The following is a 17,043-nucleotide window of genomic DNA, read 5'->3' as shown; positions in this document are numbered from 1 at the left end:
TATAATAAGCTTGTGATTTAATTCCTCTTCCTATTACTAGCAAGCAGGGAGGGAGCAATGAAAGTGAATTGACATTTTCCCAGTTGATGGTAGAGAAAGTTTGGATCACCACATTGATTAAATTATAAGTGGACAGTGGAGGGAACAAATCACGAAATTTAAAGTATAGTCCAGGGAACACATGTGGCCAAGGGAAGTATACATCTTTTTTGGTTGTCTTTTGCTAAGACAACTTCGAGATACTGATTTGGGTTGTTTTCCTCATTTATGTAGCCCAGTACATGAAGCTAACCAATAGTGTGTATGGTTGTGTCTTTCTAGGATTCCAGAATGGCAGGTATCAAGCTTGTATACATGTTTATAGGTGTACATGCCTGAACACAAAATATTAGGAATATATACTACTACAAATAGAAATGGCTAATAGTCTGTACAGTATTCCCCCCTTATCCATGTGGGATACGTTTCAAGACCCCAATGGGTGCCTGAAGCCTTGGATAGTACCAAACCCTATATATATATACACACACTATGTTTTTTTCCTATACATACATACCTATGATAAAGTTTAATTTGTAAAGTAGGCACACTAAAAGATTAACAACAATAACTAATAGTAAAATAGAACAATTGTAACAATATACTGTAATAAAAGTTATGTGAATGTGATCTCTATCTTAATGTACTGTACTCACCCTTCTTGTGATGCTGTAAGATTATGATATAATGTCTATGTAGCTAGATGAAGTGAGGTGAATGATGTAGGTATTGTAGCATTAGACTATTATAAGGGTGACTTAAACACAAGCACTGCGATGCTGTGAGAATCAATCTGATAACCTAGATGTTTACTAAGTGACTGGAGGGCGGTAGCTTAAACAGCAGGGAGATGCTGGACAAAGGGATGAGTCACATCCCAAGCGGAAGGGAACAGGATGGCAAGAGATTTTCATCACGTTACTTAGAATGGCCCGCTATTTAAAACTTATAAATTGTTTATTTCTGGATTTTTTTATTTAATATTTTTGGACTGCAGTTGACTGAGGGTAATCACCATGGGTAGCTGAAACTCTGGAAAAGCAAAACTGCAGATGGGGGCGCAGGGGAGGAGAGGGGATGGTGCTACTGTATACTGTGATTTTCAAGTCAATAAGAATTAAATAAATTTTTCCTTAAAAGGAAAAAAAAATGGACTAATGCAACAAAAAAGACATATTTCTGTTTTCAAAGAGATATTTCATCACGCTACTCAGAATGATCCACAATTTAAAACTTAGTAATTGTTTATTTTGGGAATTTTTATTTAATATTTTCGGATTGCAGTTGAGCGTGATGAAATCTCCTGGAGGAGCACAACCTATGATGCAGTGTGAGCCTATATACAAATTCCCCTGAACAGTGGATATTATATAGAGATTATCAAAGAGATTATCCAAACAATAATGAATTTCTAATTGTTAGAATTTGGTAGGGAATAAGAGAAGTTTGGGGGAAAGGGAAGGCACCCCAAGAACCTGCAGTGAATAGTGAATGCCGTATTATTCTGCCAAGGGATAAGGTTGGCCTTGCCATATTTGCCCCAGTCCTCCCTTCTTTCCCCACTTCTTTGTGCCTCTGTCTATAAGATTTTTCCTCCCATATCTATATATTCCTTTCCTTCCATTCATCGATTCATAGCAAGTGTTATAAGGAATTGGACCTCGTGGACACGATTTTCTTAAAAAAATATTTTAAATGAAATTTTCTCCTCAACTAAAATATCACTTTATTTTTTAAAATTAAATTTATTGCCGAAACCGGTTTGGCTCAGTGGATAGAGCGTCGGCCTGTGGACTGAAGGGTCCCGGGTTCGATTCCGGTCAAGGGCATGTACTTGGGTTGCGGGCACATCCCCAGTAGGGGGTGTGCAGGAGGCAGTTGATCGATGTTTCTCTCTCATCGATGTTTCTAACTCTCTATCTCTCTCCCTTCCTCTCTGTAAAAAATCAATAAAATATATTTAAAAAAAAAATTAAATTTATTGGGGTGACATTGGTTAATTAGATTATGTAGGTTTTAAGTATACATATGTATGATACATGATCTGTATATTTCACTGTGTGCCCATCACCCAAAGTCAATTCACCTTCCCTCACCATATCTTGGCTCCCTTTTACCCTTTACTACCCTTCCACCCCTCATTCCTCTGGTAACCACCATACTGTTGTCTGTGTCTATGAGTTTCAGTTTTATATCTCAAATATGAATGAAATCATATGGTTGTTAGCTTTTTCTGACTGACTTATTTTGCTTAGCATAATATTCTCAGGGTCCGTCCATGTTGTCACAAATGCAGTATTGTATCTTTTCTCATGGCTGGGTAGTATTGTATGATATATATGTACCATATTGTCTTTATCCAATCATCTATCAAAGGATACTTTCGTTGTTTCCATGTCTAGGTCACTGTGAATAGTGCTGCATTGAACATAGGGGTGCATATGTCTTTTCGAATAAATGTTTTTAAGTATTTTCAGGTTGATACCCAGAAGAGGGATTGTTGGGTCATATGGTAACTCAGTTCTTAATTTTTTGAAGAACTGCTACACTGTTTTCCGTAGTTGCTGTGCTAGCTTACTTTCCCACCAGCAGTGACGATAGTTCCTTTTTACCCACAATCTCGCCAACACTTGTTATTACTTGTCTTGTTAATAGCCATTCTAACAGGTCTGAGGTATTTCATTGTAGTTTTGATTTGCATTTCCCTAATAGCTAGTGAAGTTGAGCTTTCATTTATCTGTTGGCCATTTGTATATCTTCTTGGAAGAAGTGTCTGTTCAGGTCCTTTGCCCATTTTTTAGTTGGATAGTTTGTTTGATGTAGAGTCTGATGAGTCCTTTATATATTTTGGATATTAACCCCTTATCAGAGCTGTTGTTTGCAAATATCGTCTCCCACTGAATCAGTTGTCCTTTTGTTTTGTTGGCATTTTCTTTTGCTGTGCAGAAGCTTTTTAGTTTGTTATAGTCTCATTCATTTATATTTGCTGTTATTTCCCTTGCCTTTGGGGTCAAATTCATAAAATCTTCCGTAAGACCAAGGTCCATGAGTTTAGTACCTAAGTTTTCTTATATGTAATTTATTGTTTCAGATATTATATTTAGGTCTTTGGACCATTTTGAATTAATTTTTGTACATGGGGACAAGCTGTAGTTTAGTTTCATTCTTTTGCATGTGGCTTTCCAATTATCCCAGCACCAGAGGATTTCTTATGGCGTTCCCACACCGGGAGTTGAACCCGGGCCGCCTGGGTGAAAACCAGGAATCCTAACCGCTAGACAATGTGGGACAGAGGATTTCTTTTCTCCACTGTGTGTTTTTGGCTCCTTTATCAAAAATTATTTGCCTCTATATATATATATATATATATATATGATTTTATTTCTGGGTTCTCAATTCTGTTCCATTGGTCTGTGTCTTCTTTTTTTTTGTCAATCCTAACCTGAGGATATTTTTTCCATTGCTTTTTGGAGAGAGTGGAAGGGAGGAGGGGGAGAGAGAGAAATATCAATGTAAGAATGACACATTGATTGGTTGCCTCTCTTACTCGCCACAACTGGGGCCAGGAATTGAATCTGCAAACCCAGGTATGTGCCCTTGACTGGGAATTGAACCTGAGACCATTTAATGAGCAGGCCAATGCTCTCACCACTGCTCCGTCCAGGGTTGTGTGTGTCTGTTTTTCTACCAATACCATGCTGTTTTGATTATCCTTGTTCTGTAGTATAATTTGAAGTCAGGTAGTGTGATATCTCTAGCTTTGTTATTTTCTCTCACATTGCTTTGGCTATTCAGGGTCTTTTGTGGTTCCATGCAAATCTATTTATTTTTTTGTTCTATTTATTTAAAAAATGGCAACGAAATATCACATGATCTCACTCATATGTGGAATCTAAGTAACAAAATAAGCTGATGAACGGAGTGGATCCAGAGACATGGAACAGAGTGTGGAATCTCGGAGGGGAGGCTAGGGAGGGTATGTGGGTGGGAGGTAATCAACCAAAGACCTTTATGCATATATGCATAACCCATGGACAGAGACAATATGGTGGTGAAGGCCTGGGGCAAGGGGCAAGGGTGGGCTGGAGGTGGTCTGTGGGAGGAAAAAAGGGAAAAGGGGCCATATGTAATAATTTCAACAATAAAGAATTATTTAAAAAATAAATAATAAATGACAACGGATTTTGATGGGGATTATATTAAATCTGTATATTGCTTTGGGTAATGTGGACATTTTAATTATGTTAATTCTTCCAATCCATGAACATGGAATATCTTTTCATTTCATTGTCTCTTTTTCAATCTCTCTGAATAATGCTTTGTAGTTTTCAGTATATAGGTCCTTCACATCCTTTGTTAAGTTTATACCTAGATATTTTATTCTTTTGGTTGCAATTGCAAAAGGAATTGTTGTTTTTGTTTTTTCATTTCTTTTTCTGAAATTTTATTGTTAGTATATAGGAATGCAGTGGATTTTTGTACATTGATTTTATATCCTGTAACTTTACTGTATGTATTTATTTGTTTATTGTTTCTAATAGTTTTTTGATGGAATCTTTAGAGTTTTCTATATATAGAATCATGTCATCTGCAAAAAGTGACCGTTTTACTTTTTCCTTCCAATTTGGATCCCTTTTATTTCTTTATCTTTTCTAAATTGTTCTGGTTAGGACTTCCAGAAGTATGTTTAATAGTAGTAGTGAGAGTGGACATTCTTGTCTTATTTCTGATTTTGGAGGAAAAGCTTTCAGTTTTTTACCATTGAGTATGATATTGGCTGAGGGTTTATCATATAAGAAGACCTTTATATGTTGAGGTACTTACCTTCCATACCCATTTTATTGAGTGTTTTAATCATAAATGGATGTTGTATCTTATCAAATGCCTTTTCTGCATTTATTGATAAGATACGATTTTATCCTTTGTTAATGTGCTGTATTACATTGATAATACAATGTAATTTTGGACACAGTTTTTGACCCTTGAATTCAGGCTTTAAAAAGTTTCTTCAAAGTGTATGTTGAAAGCTGACTCATTCTTAATGGAATTCTGTTATTTAAAGAAAAGTGTTGTGATTGCTAAGAAGCCCAGCAATGGGTTTTATAACAAATCATTATGGAATTTCTGTATATGTGTAAAAGAAAGAATTGTGTTTTTTAAAACACAATTAAAAACTGGGAACAGAGAGAAACCACACTGTGATTCAAGGGCTCAGCAGCATATTTGCTTCAGGTTTAGAGTTGTAGTAATCATGCTTATTTAGTACATGGCATTTGTCTATGAACAAATGGGAGGCCTTGCTTTTATTTTCCTCCTCTGATTCCTTATCATTCCAATTCCCCCCTCCCATGGGCACCTATGAATGTTCTTGAATATATGTCTATTCTTTTGTAAAATATTCAGTGTTATTCGGTGTGTATATTTTTAATTTGTTTAAACTGGTATTATGCTGTTGATCTTTTTGTTTCTTCTTTTGTGTTCACCACTGTTTAAATAATCTCTTCTTGTTTCTGTATGTATATGTACCTCAGAGCTTCATAGTATTTTTTGCATACTATGACTGCTGTATAGTATTTCACGATATTTACTTACCACTTACTCATTTCTTTGTGATGCCTCCAACTATTCTACAAACAGTGCTCCAGTGCAGTGGTCACCAACCAGTGGTCTCCAGACCACTGGTGGTCCGTGAGGTCCAAAAGGTTGGCAACCGCTGCTCCAGAGAATGTATCAAATATGTTCCCTTGTAGAACTGTGTGTGAATTTGTCCCAAATATATACCTAGAGCAGTAAGTTGGGTCATAGAAATGGCATTTCCTATGAAAACTTAGCACATGATTGTTCTGTAGAGCAGCTTACTAGAAATGCACGTGGATTCCTTTCTCCATGTTCTTGAAAACAACTTTCTATGTTGTAATCTTATTGTTAATCTATCTTATACTATAACATTAGAAAAAATAAGAAAGTTGATTAATAATTTGTTATGTAGAAGGGGCAAATTTTTATTATGGCAACTAGAGTTTTAAAACTTACAGTGGAAATATTGAGGGAAGATTGAAGTACATGTTGAAATTCAAAGTGTTACATGATAATGTCTAAGTTTTGCAAGAAGTCTTACTGTCTAGACTCGAGGGTAGGTATATTATCTTGTTTACTTGTCCAGAAACTTGATCTTACCATGGTCTATTGTCAATCATATTTACGTAGTCTGACTCAGGTTAACTATCTTCACTAGTTACCAGTTAATTAGAATGCTGGTAGACTAATTCATGATGAGAAAGTAAAATGCCAAGCCTCCTGGCCATTTCATTGGCCAGTTTTTCTCTGCAGGGAATTAAGTATAATTAGAAGAGATAGCTTGGTGAGTTTTAATCAGGGCAAGAGGAAATATTCTATGATCTAGTCAGGGGTGGGCAAACTTTTTGACTCGTGGGCCACAATGGGTTCTTAAACTGGACCGGAGGGCCGGAACAAAAGCATGGATGGAGTGTTTGTGTGAACTAATATAAATTCAAAGTAAACATCATTACATAAAAGGGTACGGTCTTTTTTTTTTTTTTAGTTTTATTCATTTCAAACGATCCGGCCCACAGGCCGTAGTTTGCCCACGGCTGATCTAGGTGATTAATGGTGTCAAGCTATCAAAGCCTAATGGCATTTATCTATTTTCTAACTCAGATGTTTTAACAATGTTGGAACCATGAGATTTGTAGCTGTGTTAATTATGACATGATAATCTACCCATAACTTCTATTTGATTTTTTCTGGTCTTTATTATAAAGGGGTTTCTCTTATAATACACATAAATTATTGAACTTATAAGTAAGCTATTTAGATTGACTAAATTATTTTAAAGATAATTAGTTGCACTGTTAGAATGAGGCAGTAAACTTGTAATTAGTTTTATAGGGATTTTGCTATTGACTTTTTAGAATTAATTTTGTAGGATATGTAGACTAGATATGAATATGGTTTTAAATCTATTTTAAAGCATATACATTTCAAATTAAATTTAGACTTAAACAGTATTCTATAGTTTTCTCCTCTCATAGAACCTTTATATTTCTAATGAGAACTCAGCTTCAATTTTAAAAAAAAGCCAGTAGAAATATTATTTTATTTATAGGATTTTTTGTAGCAAATCATTTCAGAGATATATCTGTTTATCTTGGTATCTTTCTCATCACTTTTTTGTCACTTCACTTTTATGATTTTTTTAGGTTATCTGGATCTCAAAATAATTAAGCATATATACAGTTAAAAAAGGATTTTAATTAGCACAGAAATCCTTGAAATGTTTTTTTATTTTTAAGTTTATTTTTCAAAATATATTTTTATTGATTTCAGAGAGCGGAAGGGAGAAGGATAGAGAGATAGAAACAATGATGAAACATCACCAGTCAGCCACCTCCTGCACGCTCTCTACTGGAGATCCAGCCTGCAATCAGGCATATACCCTGACCAGGAATCAAACCGTGATCTCCTGGTTCGAGGGTCTATATTCAACCACTGAACCACATCGGCCGGTCTATTTTTTAATTTTTAACTTAAACATATTGTACTACATATGGAATTAATTTGAATTTAACTGATACTGAGCATGGCTAGTTAGAAATCCAGCTTTGGGGCTTAAGTTTTATACTTCAGTTTTTATTTTTCTAAAGCTCTAAGATTATATGGCATTTTCTTATTTAAATTGGAAAAGATAGGTGAAAATTTGGTTTTCATTTGAACTGAGTGGTGAAGTGTCTTTTATTAGAATTTTGATTATTGTAATTACATTGGGGGGATTCCTTTTTTAAAGTTATTAACTAATTGAAGTTTTTATTGCTAATCCAAAATAAAACTAGATTAAAGCATATTTTAATGAAAAATGTTATGACTAGAAATAGTAATGTGTAAATAAGTTATGCATTTTCATCAGAATTCTTGTAGTTTATTATTAGGGGAATAATAATTTAACTGTTTATGTATGTACAGAGATGTAAAAGTAAAAATTTCCCATTTTTAGAATAAAGTAACTTTTTATAGTTTTCATAATAATGATAATAAAAATAATAATAATGATACCTCTAAATATTTCGGTTAAAAATTGTGCAAACAGCCCTGGGTATTGCAGAATACTGTGTCTATATAATGGGAGAATACTGCCACCTTGTGTATATATGATGCTATTTTATTTCTCCATTTTCATTTTTTATGCCAGCTAATACAGTAGTTTCTCACCATTTGGTACTGTATTCAGATGTGTACATGTTTAAAAAGAAACAAAATACTGGTGGTTGTTTTTTCATATAGTAAAATCAAGCCAAATTTTTCTTATTCTTGCCAGGAGGAGGAGTCTTCCATTTTGAAGACATTGGAATTTGGTGTAGTTAGATTTGGATCTAAGAATTGGCAAGTCTGAGAGATCAGCCTGGTTAATTGATATCTGGGGTTAGTTGAGAATTGAATTCCTTTTATTTGAATTTTATGGAAAGTTGGTGATTCTTTTATCATTCTTCATTTTAGTGCTTTTAATTCTTTGGGACCATTATTCCGAATGTCAGAATTCATTATTCTATATAATAAAAAGCTAATAAGCAAATCGACAGAACAGCGGAATGACTGGTCACTATGATGCGCACTGACCACCAGGGGACACACTGACCACAAGGGGGAGTGCCACTCAGCCAGAAGCCCTGAGTCAGGCTCACAGCTGGCGAGTGCAGCGGTGGTGGCAGGAGCTTTCCCCGCATACATGGCAGCGCTAAGGATGTCCAACTGCCAGGATGTCTGACTGCCGGCTTAGGCCCATTCCCCGGACCTAAGTCGGCAGTCAGACGTTCCCTGAGGGCTCCCGGACTGCGAGAAGGCACAGGCTGGGCTAGGGACCCCCATTCCAGTGCATGAATTTTAGGCACTGGCCCTCTGGTACTGTAGATAAAGGAAGTACAGGGCTTTGGGCTTACCACCACGACCATATTTCTTTTTAAAAAAAATAAATTTGTATTGATTTCAGAGAGGAAAGGAGAGGGAAGGATAGAAACATAAATGATGAGAGAGAACCATTGATCGGCTGCCTCCTGCACGCCCCCTACTGAGGATCGAACCCGCAACCCAGGCATGTGCCCTTGACCGAATCGAACCCGGACCCTTCAGTCCGCAGGCCAACACTCCATCCACTGAGCCAAACCAGCTAGGGCCACAACCATATTTCTTGATGTTTAAATGTTTTCCTTTATTTAGGTCAAGTACAGAAGGACTACTGTAATAATGACATGTAATAGTGCTATGAAAAATATTGATGTTATGAAAAAAGGGTTCCTTTAAATTATTTTGATTACCTAAGGAAATGAGTTGGCAGGTTTCAGGTATTATCTTTCTAAGGAGGAAGAGTCACCAGACTGCAAGTTCACTTTCTGATGCTCCCAACTAGCTTAGCTATGTAATGATGAGTTCTCTGGGCACCAGTTTCTTCATTTGAAAAATTGAGCAGTTGAACCAGGTGGTTTCTAAGGACCTTTTTAGGCTTTAGAATTCTATGATTGTGTAAAGTTTTCCTCTCTGTTTTTAAAATGTTGTTGTGGTAATGCCCTTCAGTGTACTCACTATACTCTTCCAAATAAGAAGTTATTTTAAAATTTAGTGTAATCACACAATTGTGATTACATAGAATAAATATATTAGTAATATGAGGGGATGCATATGTATAAAAGTTTAAAACTTGAAGTTTAGGAAATATGCCTACTTTTTATTTAACACTGGGAACTTCAAGATTGGCTTTGGAGTAACCTAGATATTAATTATATACTATTCAAGCAATATAACACTTTTTTGGGGGCAGAAATACATTCCAAATGCCTACATTTCAACTTCTGGAAACGCTCTAAAAGTTATTATAAATATGGTAAGGTCCATAGAGGCAGATTTTTCAGATTGAGATGCAAGAGAAAAAAAGGGACATTGGCCTATAGTTAAAAACTTGGAAGTTCTTGAGGATGTTACCCAACTGGAAATTTAAGGCCAAAGATTCTTCAGTATGTAAATTTTTCCACTTTTTCTTGTACAGCAGCAGTTATTTCCTGCTTATCTTGATTCATTTTTCTCATCAAGTGCTGAGAGTAAATACGTAATCAGGTTTAGGTTGTTTTTGTTGTTGTTAATCCTCACCCAAGGATATTTTTCCATTGATTTTCAGAGAAAGTAGAAGGGAGGGGGAGAGACAGAGAGTGAGAAACATCGAATTGAGAGAAACACATCGATTGGTTGCCTCCCACAGGGCCCTGACTAGAGCCTGGGATAGAGCCTGCAATGGTATTGCCCTTCACCAGAATCGAACCCAGGACCCTTCAGTCTAAGGGCCAATGCTCTATCCACTGAGCCAAACCAGCCAGGGCAGGTTTAGGTTTTTACTTTGAGACCATCTGGGAATAATTTTTTTAAATCCTAGGCATAATTTTAAGGAAAATGATTCTAATTGTTAAGCTACGTAAACATGCCAAATTCAACATCTGTATTGAAGCAATTCCCCAGTGCCTTGTGGTAATAATACCAAAGCAAAATAACTCTATAGGTATTTTTGCATTTATTTTGTGTAATACCAAACTTCTGTGTTTTTTTTTAAAAAAATCCTCACCTGAGGATAAGTTTCTATTGATTTTGTTTGTTTGTTGTTTCTATTGATTTTAGGGAGAGGAGAAGAGAGAAAGAAACATCAGTCAGCTGCCTCCCATATGCACCCAGACCAGAGATCAAACCTGCAACCTGGGCATGTGCCATAACCAGGAATTGAATCCACAATCTTTCAGTTAGGACAACACTCCAACCAACCAAGCCACACCAGCCAGGACCCAAACTACTATTTTATAGAGTACAGTCTTCATGACAAATTAACTACCTAATAAAATGCATTTCACATAAAAAATTTATGCACATATTATAAAACATTAAGTAAACGTGTTCATTAAAATGTACATATTATCTCTCTAATGTAAATTACTATGGATATGTGATAAAAATAAAATCTTAAGTAAATTATACTTCATAAACATGAAGAGAATGAAATCATGAAAAAAGCAAAGTGGATGATGACCTGATTTGTTTTTAGAAAGTGTAATATTAAGAAAATAAGTGTGTCAGTGGTGACATTAGTCATGAGTTTTTTTCTAGGGTTATTTTTCAAAAGGTTTCTTTCAAAACCTTTGTCTCCAGTGAGGTAGGAATGTGAAATTAGAAGAAAATATTGGGCAATAGTTTGCCACAGGCTCATCTACAAATGAAATCTCTGGATTGATAATCTTGAGATAATTTTGAATACTTTATTTTTTATAACAAGCATGTCAAACTCATGGCCAGTGGGCCACATGCCTTGAGTTTGACATGCTTGTTTTATAGGGACTACTAGAGGTCTGGTGCACGAATTCGTGCACAGGTGGGGTCCCTCTGCCCGGCCAGTCGGGTGGTCAGTGCGCTCCCACAGCCAACCCCCTCACGGCCGGCCAACCTCCCATGTTCCCTCCCCCAGGCCAGCCCCTGTTGGTCCCAATCAGGGCTGGCAGGCCGGGGGTGGGGGGTGGAGGGTGGAGGAGGGACTGTGGTTGGTTGGCCGGCCACAGGAAGTTGGCTGTGGCAGCACACTGACCACCCAGCCAGCTGGGGGGAGGAACCACGGGAGGTTGGTTGGCTGTGGGAGCGCACTGACTACCAGGGGGCAGCACCTGCATTGAAAATCTGCCCCCTGGTGGTCAGTGCTCGTTATAGCAACTGGTTGTTCGGTTGCTTAGGCTTTTATATACTAGTATATAGACTAGAGGCCCTGTGCACATAATTCGTGCACAGGTAGGGTCCCTAGGCCTGGCTGGCAATCAGGGCCGATCTGTGGGGCAACTGGCGGGGTGACTGGGGTTCCCCGCTCGCACCCGCCTTGCCTGGTCTGGCCTGTGACTGCTTCTGGGCAACCTGTTTGGAGGTACAAAGTGATCCATAGTTTGTGGCTGCCTCTGCTGGGTGTGTCTGGGAAAAACCAAGTTGTACATTAAGGCCAGCTTACACCAACACCAAACGTGGGCGCAGGTCAGCAAAAGGCCCAGGGTCTCCACCTGTCTCTATTTGCTGGTTCTCTGTTAGACTCAGTCCCACTGAAAGAGACTTTGGGGGTTCTTGAGTGGCATGAGGTAGTTTCTCAGTGAGTCACCAGATAGGGGTGAGTGGTGTTCACCGGATTGATACAGGTTTAGACTCTGTGCCACTGCTGCGTCTGAGGCCACTCAGCAAAAGTCCCAAGGTATACCAAGTCTAACTGTCACCTACTGGGGCCCGCAGACCTTTGTTTGGGGGCAGATTCTGAAGGAGTCATCAGGGTGAGGCCTGCAGAGTTTTCAGGCCCAAAGAGACCAAGATTTGGCTGTATGAAGGGAGGGCTTAGTACTGGTCGGGCCTTCGAGGGCAAACTGTACCCCGTCCTAGAGCCACACAACTCCGTCTGTCCCAGCTTCTGCCTGGACTTCCTACAGAACTGAGCTCAGTAGGGTGGGGGACCTAGGAGTCAGGCGGGTTGGGCTCGTGAATGTCCGTCTGGATATGGCTTCTGTAAATCCTTGGTTATACTAGTAAATCTTCTTATTCAGCTAATCTTCAGTTAGTTGTTCAGGTTGATTATTCTATATTTTAGTTATAATTACAGTTTTGTCTTGGGAGGAAGTGGAGGTAACTTCCACATACTCCACTGCCATCTTGGATCTCCAACTGAAAATTACCATCACTTTATTTCAACAGCCCAGATATACTAGAGTACCATGCTAAAACATATAATAAAATCTGACATAACACTGAAATGTGTTTGCTTATTGTGTTCTGCACAGGCTCCGACCTATTCTTTTGTAATGTGCAAAATTGAATGAGTGAACCCTTGATTTTGATGAAAATGATTTTTAAAACTATGAAATACGACATTTTGGAAACTAAAAATACCATATTGTTTTGGACTGCTGGAAACTGTTATAGTTATTAATTGTTATGTTAATGTTAATATGTAGGTCAAGGCAGAGGCTATACCTTGTTAAAGGATTTAGAATGGTTGTAGATGCAGCACTCAGATTTTTAATGTACTTTATTAAAGTGTCTGCTACTGATAATATCATTACTATTGAACCTACTTTGTAAATTGGTCTTTTTCATCATAGAAGATTATTAATTGTCATTTTTAAAATATGGCAAAAATGTGTTTCCTGTTCAAGTAATTTATTTTTATTGCAAAATTTTTTAGCCATCGTATAATATAAACTCAATAATGTACAAAATAAAGCATATTTTACTCTAAGGATTCTCCTTTGTTCTTTTTTCTTCTTTTTTTTCTTTGAATGCATTAAATGTAGTGGTTGTAGCCCTTTGTGAAGCAGGTGCTGCTCATTAGAGTGATTCTATGTTTGGAAATATTAATACATAGACATTGTGATATACATCCCATTTTATTTAAACAAATATAATATTAGTGGGATAAAGTCTTCTTTTAAATGACTGGAAAGTTAATAGTCAATGATAACTCTTTTGTTTTAAGATGTTTAGCAAAGGTCTCATTTACATATTTTTTCTTATTAGGCAAGAAGTTTTGAAATGGAATGGATGGGGATATAATGATTCCAAGTTCATCTTCAATAAGAAAGGCCAAGCTGAGTTGACTGGGAAAAGGTAACTGTTTATTCTTTCTTTTGGTATTTTTTTCCCCCACTTTTTGTTTCTATGAAAAATTTTAAACATAAATAACAAACATAACACGTTCAATAATAGACACACATAACAATAGAATAATGATTCCTCCCTTCATTTAAAATTTACCAGTATTTTGCCATAATTGCTTCTTTTCTGTAGTATTTCAAATTCTGACATTTTTATGTCAGTTCTAAATGTTTACATATGTGTCCCTTAAAAAATGAGGACCCAATACCGCCACTCATATAATATTGTCATACACCCTAAAATAATAAGTTTTATAATATATGATTGATTACCTAGTCCACATGCACATTTTCCCAGTTGTCTCAAAATGCCATTTTTATAGGTAGTGTGTTTGACTTAGAAAGTAAATAAGGTCTGCCCATATTACCTGATCCCCATACCATTGATTTGTCGAAAGTAACTCCCATTTTTTGTTGTTGTTGTTGTTAATCCTCACAGGAGGATATTTTTTCCATTGCATTCAGAGAGAGTAGAACAGAGGGAGGGAGGGAGGAAGAGAGAGAGGGAGGGAGAGAGAGAGAGAGAGAGACAGGCAGGGAGAGAGAGATGAGAGAGACACATTGACTGGTTATCTCCCGCTCATGCCCCAACCTAGGATGGGGAGGGAACCTGCAACCCAGGTACATGCCCTTGACTGGGAATCGAACTCATGACCCTGGTGCACTCATGACCAATGGCACTCTAACCATTGAGCGCACCGGCCAGGGTCAAAGTTACTCCATTTTTAATTCTGAGCATTTATATTTGGGTATGGGTTATTATGGAAGGTGAACAATTTTTGGTGAATGTAAATTAGTTTTCTGAGATATATTAGGGAAGAAGTGATGAAGAAGGATCAGGCAGTTGTTTGATAGCTTTCATATTGCTGAAATGTTTTTGTTAATGTGTTGGTAAGAATAATAAAGAATATTTGTATTGTACTTGGGATGGTGAACACACAATACAGTGTACAGATGATATGTTGTAGAATTGTGCACCCAAAACCTGTATAATTTTATTAACTCTAATAAATTCAATAAAAGGGGGGAAAAAGAATATTTGTATTGTTACTATTCCAGATACAGACAATTGTAAATAAGTTCTTAGTTGATTATAAGCAACACTGATCCTGCGAAAGCTGGTATTTTGGGTTTGTCTATTGAATTTTGATAGAAATTTTTTGAAAGGACAGTGAGTATAAATATATAATATTTGAATGCTGGCTCTAAAAATAAAAAAAATTAAGGCTAGGTAAAAATTGGATCAGCTATATTATGAATATCAGTATTGTACTTTGACTTAATATCTATTGGGCATTAATATGCTTGGATTAATACTTTTTAAATGTATAAAATATGTCAATATGTTGAAATATCAGCAAGAAAACTTTTATTCCTTTGAAGAAATTATTTTTCTTTAGAACATAATTATCCTATATTTTTAACTTAAATATACTTTGTACCTGAAACAAAACCTCAGGAGTAGTAATTAGGAACTAATTTTATTGAAGGTGTAAAGATGTACATTTGACCTTTGTTTTTCTTTCTTTTTTTTTAATCCTCACCTGAGGATATGTTTTAATTGATTTTTAGAGAGAGGAATGGGGAGAGAGAGACAGACAGACATCGATGTGAGAGAGAAATATTGATAGGTTGCCTCCTGTAGGTGCCCTGACCGGGAATCAATCTTGTAACATTTTGGTGTATGGGACGACATTCCAATCACTCAGTTAATAGGAAAAATAAATATTATCTACATTCTCATTTCCAATCCTTAAGTATGGCTGGACATAACATGTTGGTTAGAGGCTTAGTTGAGAAATTGTATATAATTCAGGTAGAAGAAATTTCTGATTAAAATTAAATTTACCAGTGTTCTAGATGATGAGTGTTTTATGTTTTAAACGGAATGATGTCTAATACAGTAGAAACTTATCTATGTAGAGATTGTCTTTACACAATCTTCTTGGAGGGTGGGGTAGAGGGAGTGAATCTTCTGAACGTAGAAAACCAATTCTCAGACATTGTCTTTATTTCTTTCTTTCTGTCTCTTTTGACCTTGAAGGTATAGCATGTTTGTTTTACAGGAGGGAATAAATAGTCAACTTGTACGTCAGCACAGTGCCTTTGAAAGCAGAGAATTTATCTGCTGACATTAGACATTGGAAGATTGCTGCTGGTGCCACTCTAATCAGGATGGATTCAATAAAGGCCTCCTTTTTTTGCGTGGTTGATTCCTGAGTTAGAGTTCAGTGGAGGTGGGAAGAGGACGGGATGGTGGGGGCAGGTTGCATATGTCTGGCGGAGCCTGCAAAGGGAGACCAGTCTTTGGTTCCCACTAAGACTCATCCAAAGGGTAATTCTCCATACACAGAAATGGAATTTAGTCATCTACAATAGAGTTAGTCATCTTATAATAAGTTGCCCTGTGACAAAAATTTCTATTGTTACAGTAAGAGTCAAAGGGTAGAAGAATAAGAAGTTTGTGATATTCCTAAAAGAGAAAATGGAGTTGTGACTAGAAAGGATGAGTGGAAAAAAAATACTGATTTGGTTGAACAGTATTAATGCGCCCTTTTGTTATTAATACTAGATTATAAGGAAAATTTTTGAAATTTTTTGTTAAGACTTGCTATTCCGGCTTTGTAATGGACTACACAAATATAGACCCTTTGCCATCTATAAGCACATAGGAAACATGGATAAAACACACAAGGAAGAAGTATAACAGAGTCTGAAAGAAAGGAAGGGAAATCGTTAGATGCCAGAAATTAATAGTGACTCAATGAAAATTTATGGAGATTCCCTTATTTCTGATCCAAAAATCATTGAAAAGTTAGGAAATTTTTTGAGGAAATGTGATTGATTGTATATATTTTTAGGAGAGTAACTTTGACATTTACAACTTAGCCATTAAATTAGATGGAATTATTATAAGGTATTTTAGATCTTAGGGCAAAATGAGAAGTTTTTTTCCCCGAACACAGTCTTATCTCCTGAACAGATTTGTAATTTGTCGGTCTATAAATCACTAGATTTATAATCCTGTTATTTTTTTTCTTCTAGATATAGATGAATTTAATCCTCATTTTAAGCAGCAAATGGGTAATACTTCAAAACTAGCTCTATAGACTTCAATAAACTAAAATTTTTGAAAAGTGTCATTCTTTGACTTTAAAGGTTACACAGCACAAGTTAGTGTTTACATGAAAAGAATTTGTCTGGGTTTCTTGCACATTGTATTTCCAGTGGCATAATTTTTCATTAAATTTTATCTTCAAGTATAAAAAGGCTATTGAATTGCTTAGCA

General features: G+C 36.4%; 1 protein-coding gene and 1 non-coding gene across 3 annotated transcripts in view; one reads left to right on the top strand and one right to left on the bottom strand.

Annotated features, from left to right (window-relative positions):
• Positions 1-17,043, top strand: part of AGPS (alkylglycerone phosphate synthase) — a 129,407-nt gene that overhangs the window by 10,530 nt on the left and 101,834 nt on the right. For both annotated transcript variants that reach the window (XM_070422689.1, XM_070422690.1), the window contains one exon: positions 13,618-13,707. In XM_070422689.1, the coding sequence (XP_070278790.1) occupies positions 13,618-13,707 (90 nt within the window). The remainder of the gene's footprint in view (positions 1-13,617; positions 13,708-17,043) is intronic.
• Positions 3,257-3,328, bottom strand: TRNAE-UUC (transfer RNA glutamic acid (anticodon UUC)). The gene has a single exon. It is a non-coding gene; the product is annotated as a tRNA-Glu (tRNA).

Source organism: Myotis yumanensis, unplaced genomic scaffold, assembly GCF_028538775.1.
Source record: "Myotis yumanensis isolate MYYU_CA2020_CCGP unplaced genomic scaffold, mMyoYum1.0.hap1 SCAF_8, whole genome shotgun sequence".
Lineage (NCBI taxonomy): Eukaryota > Metazoa > Chordata > Mammalia > Chiroptera > Vespertilionidae > Myotis > Myotis yumanensis.
This window is presented reverse-complemented; position numbering and strand designations above follow the sequence as displayed.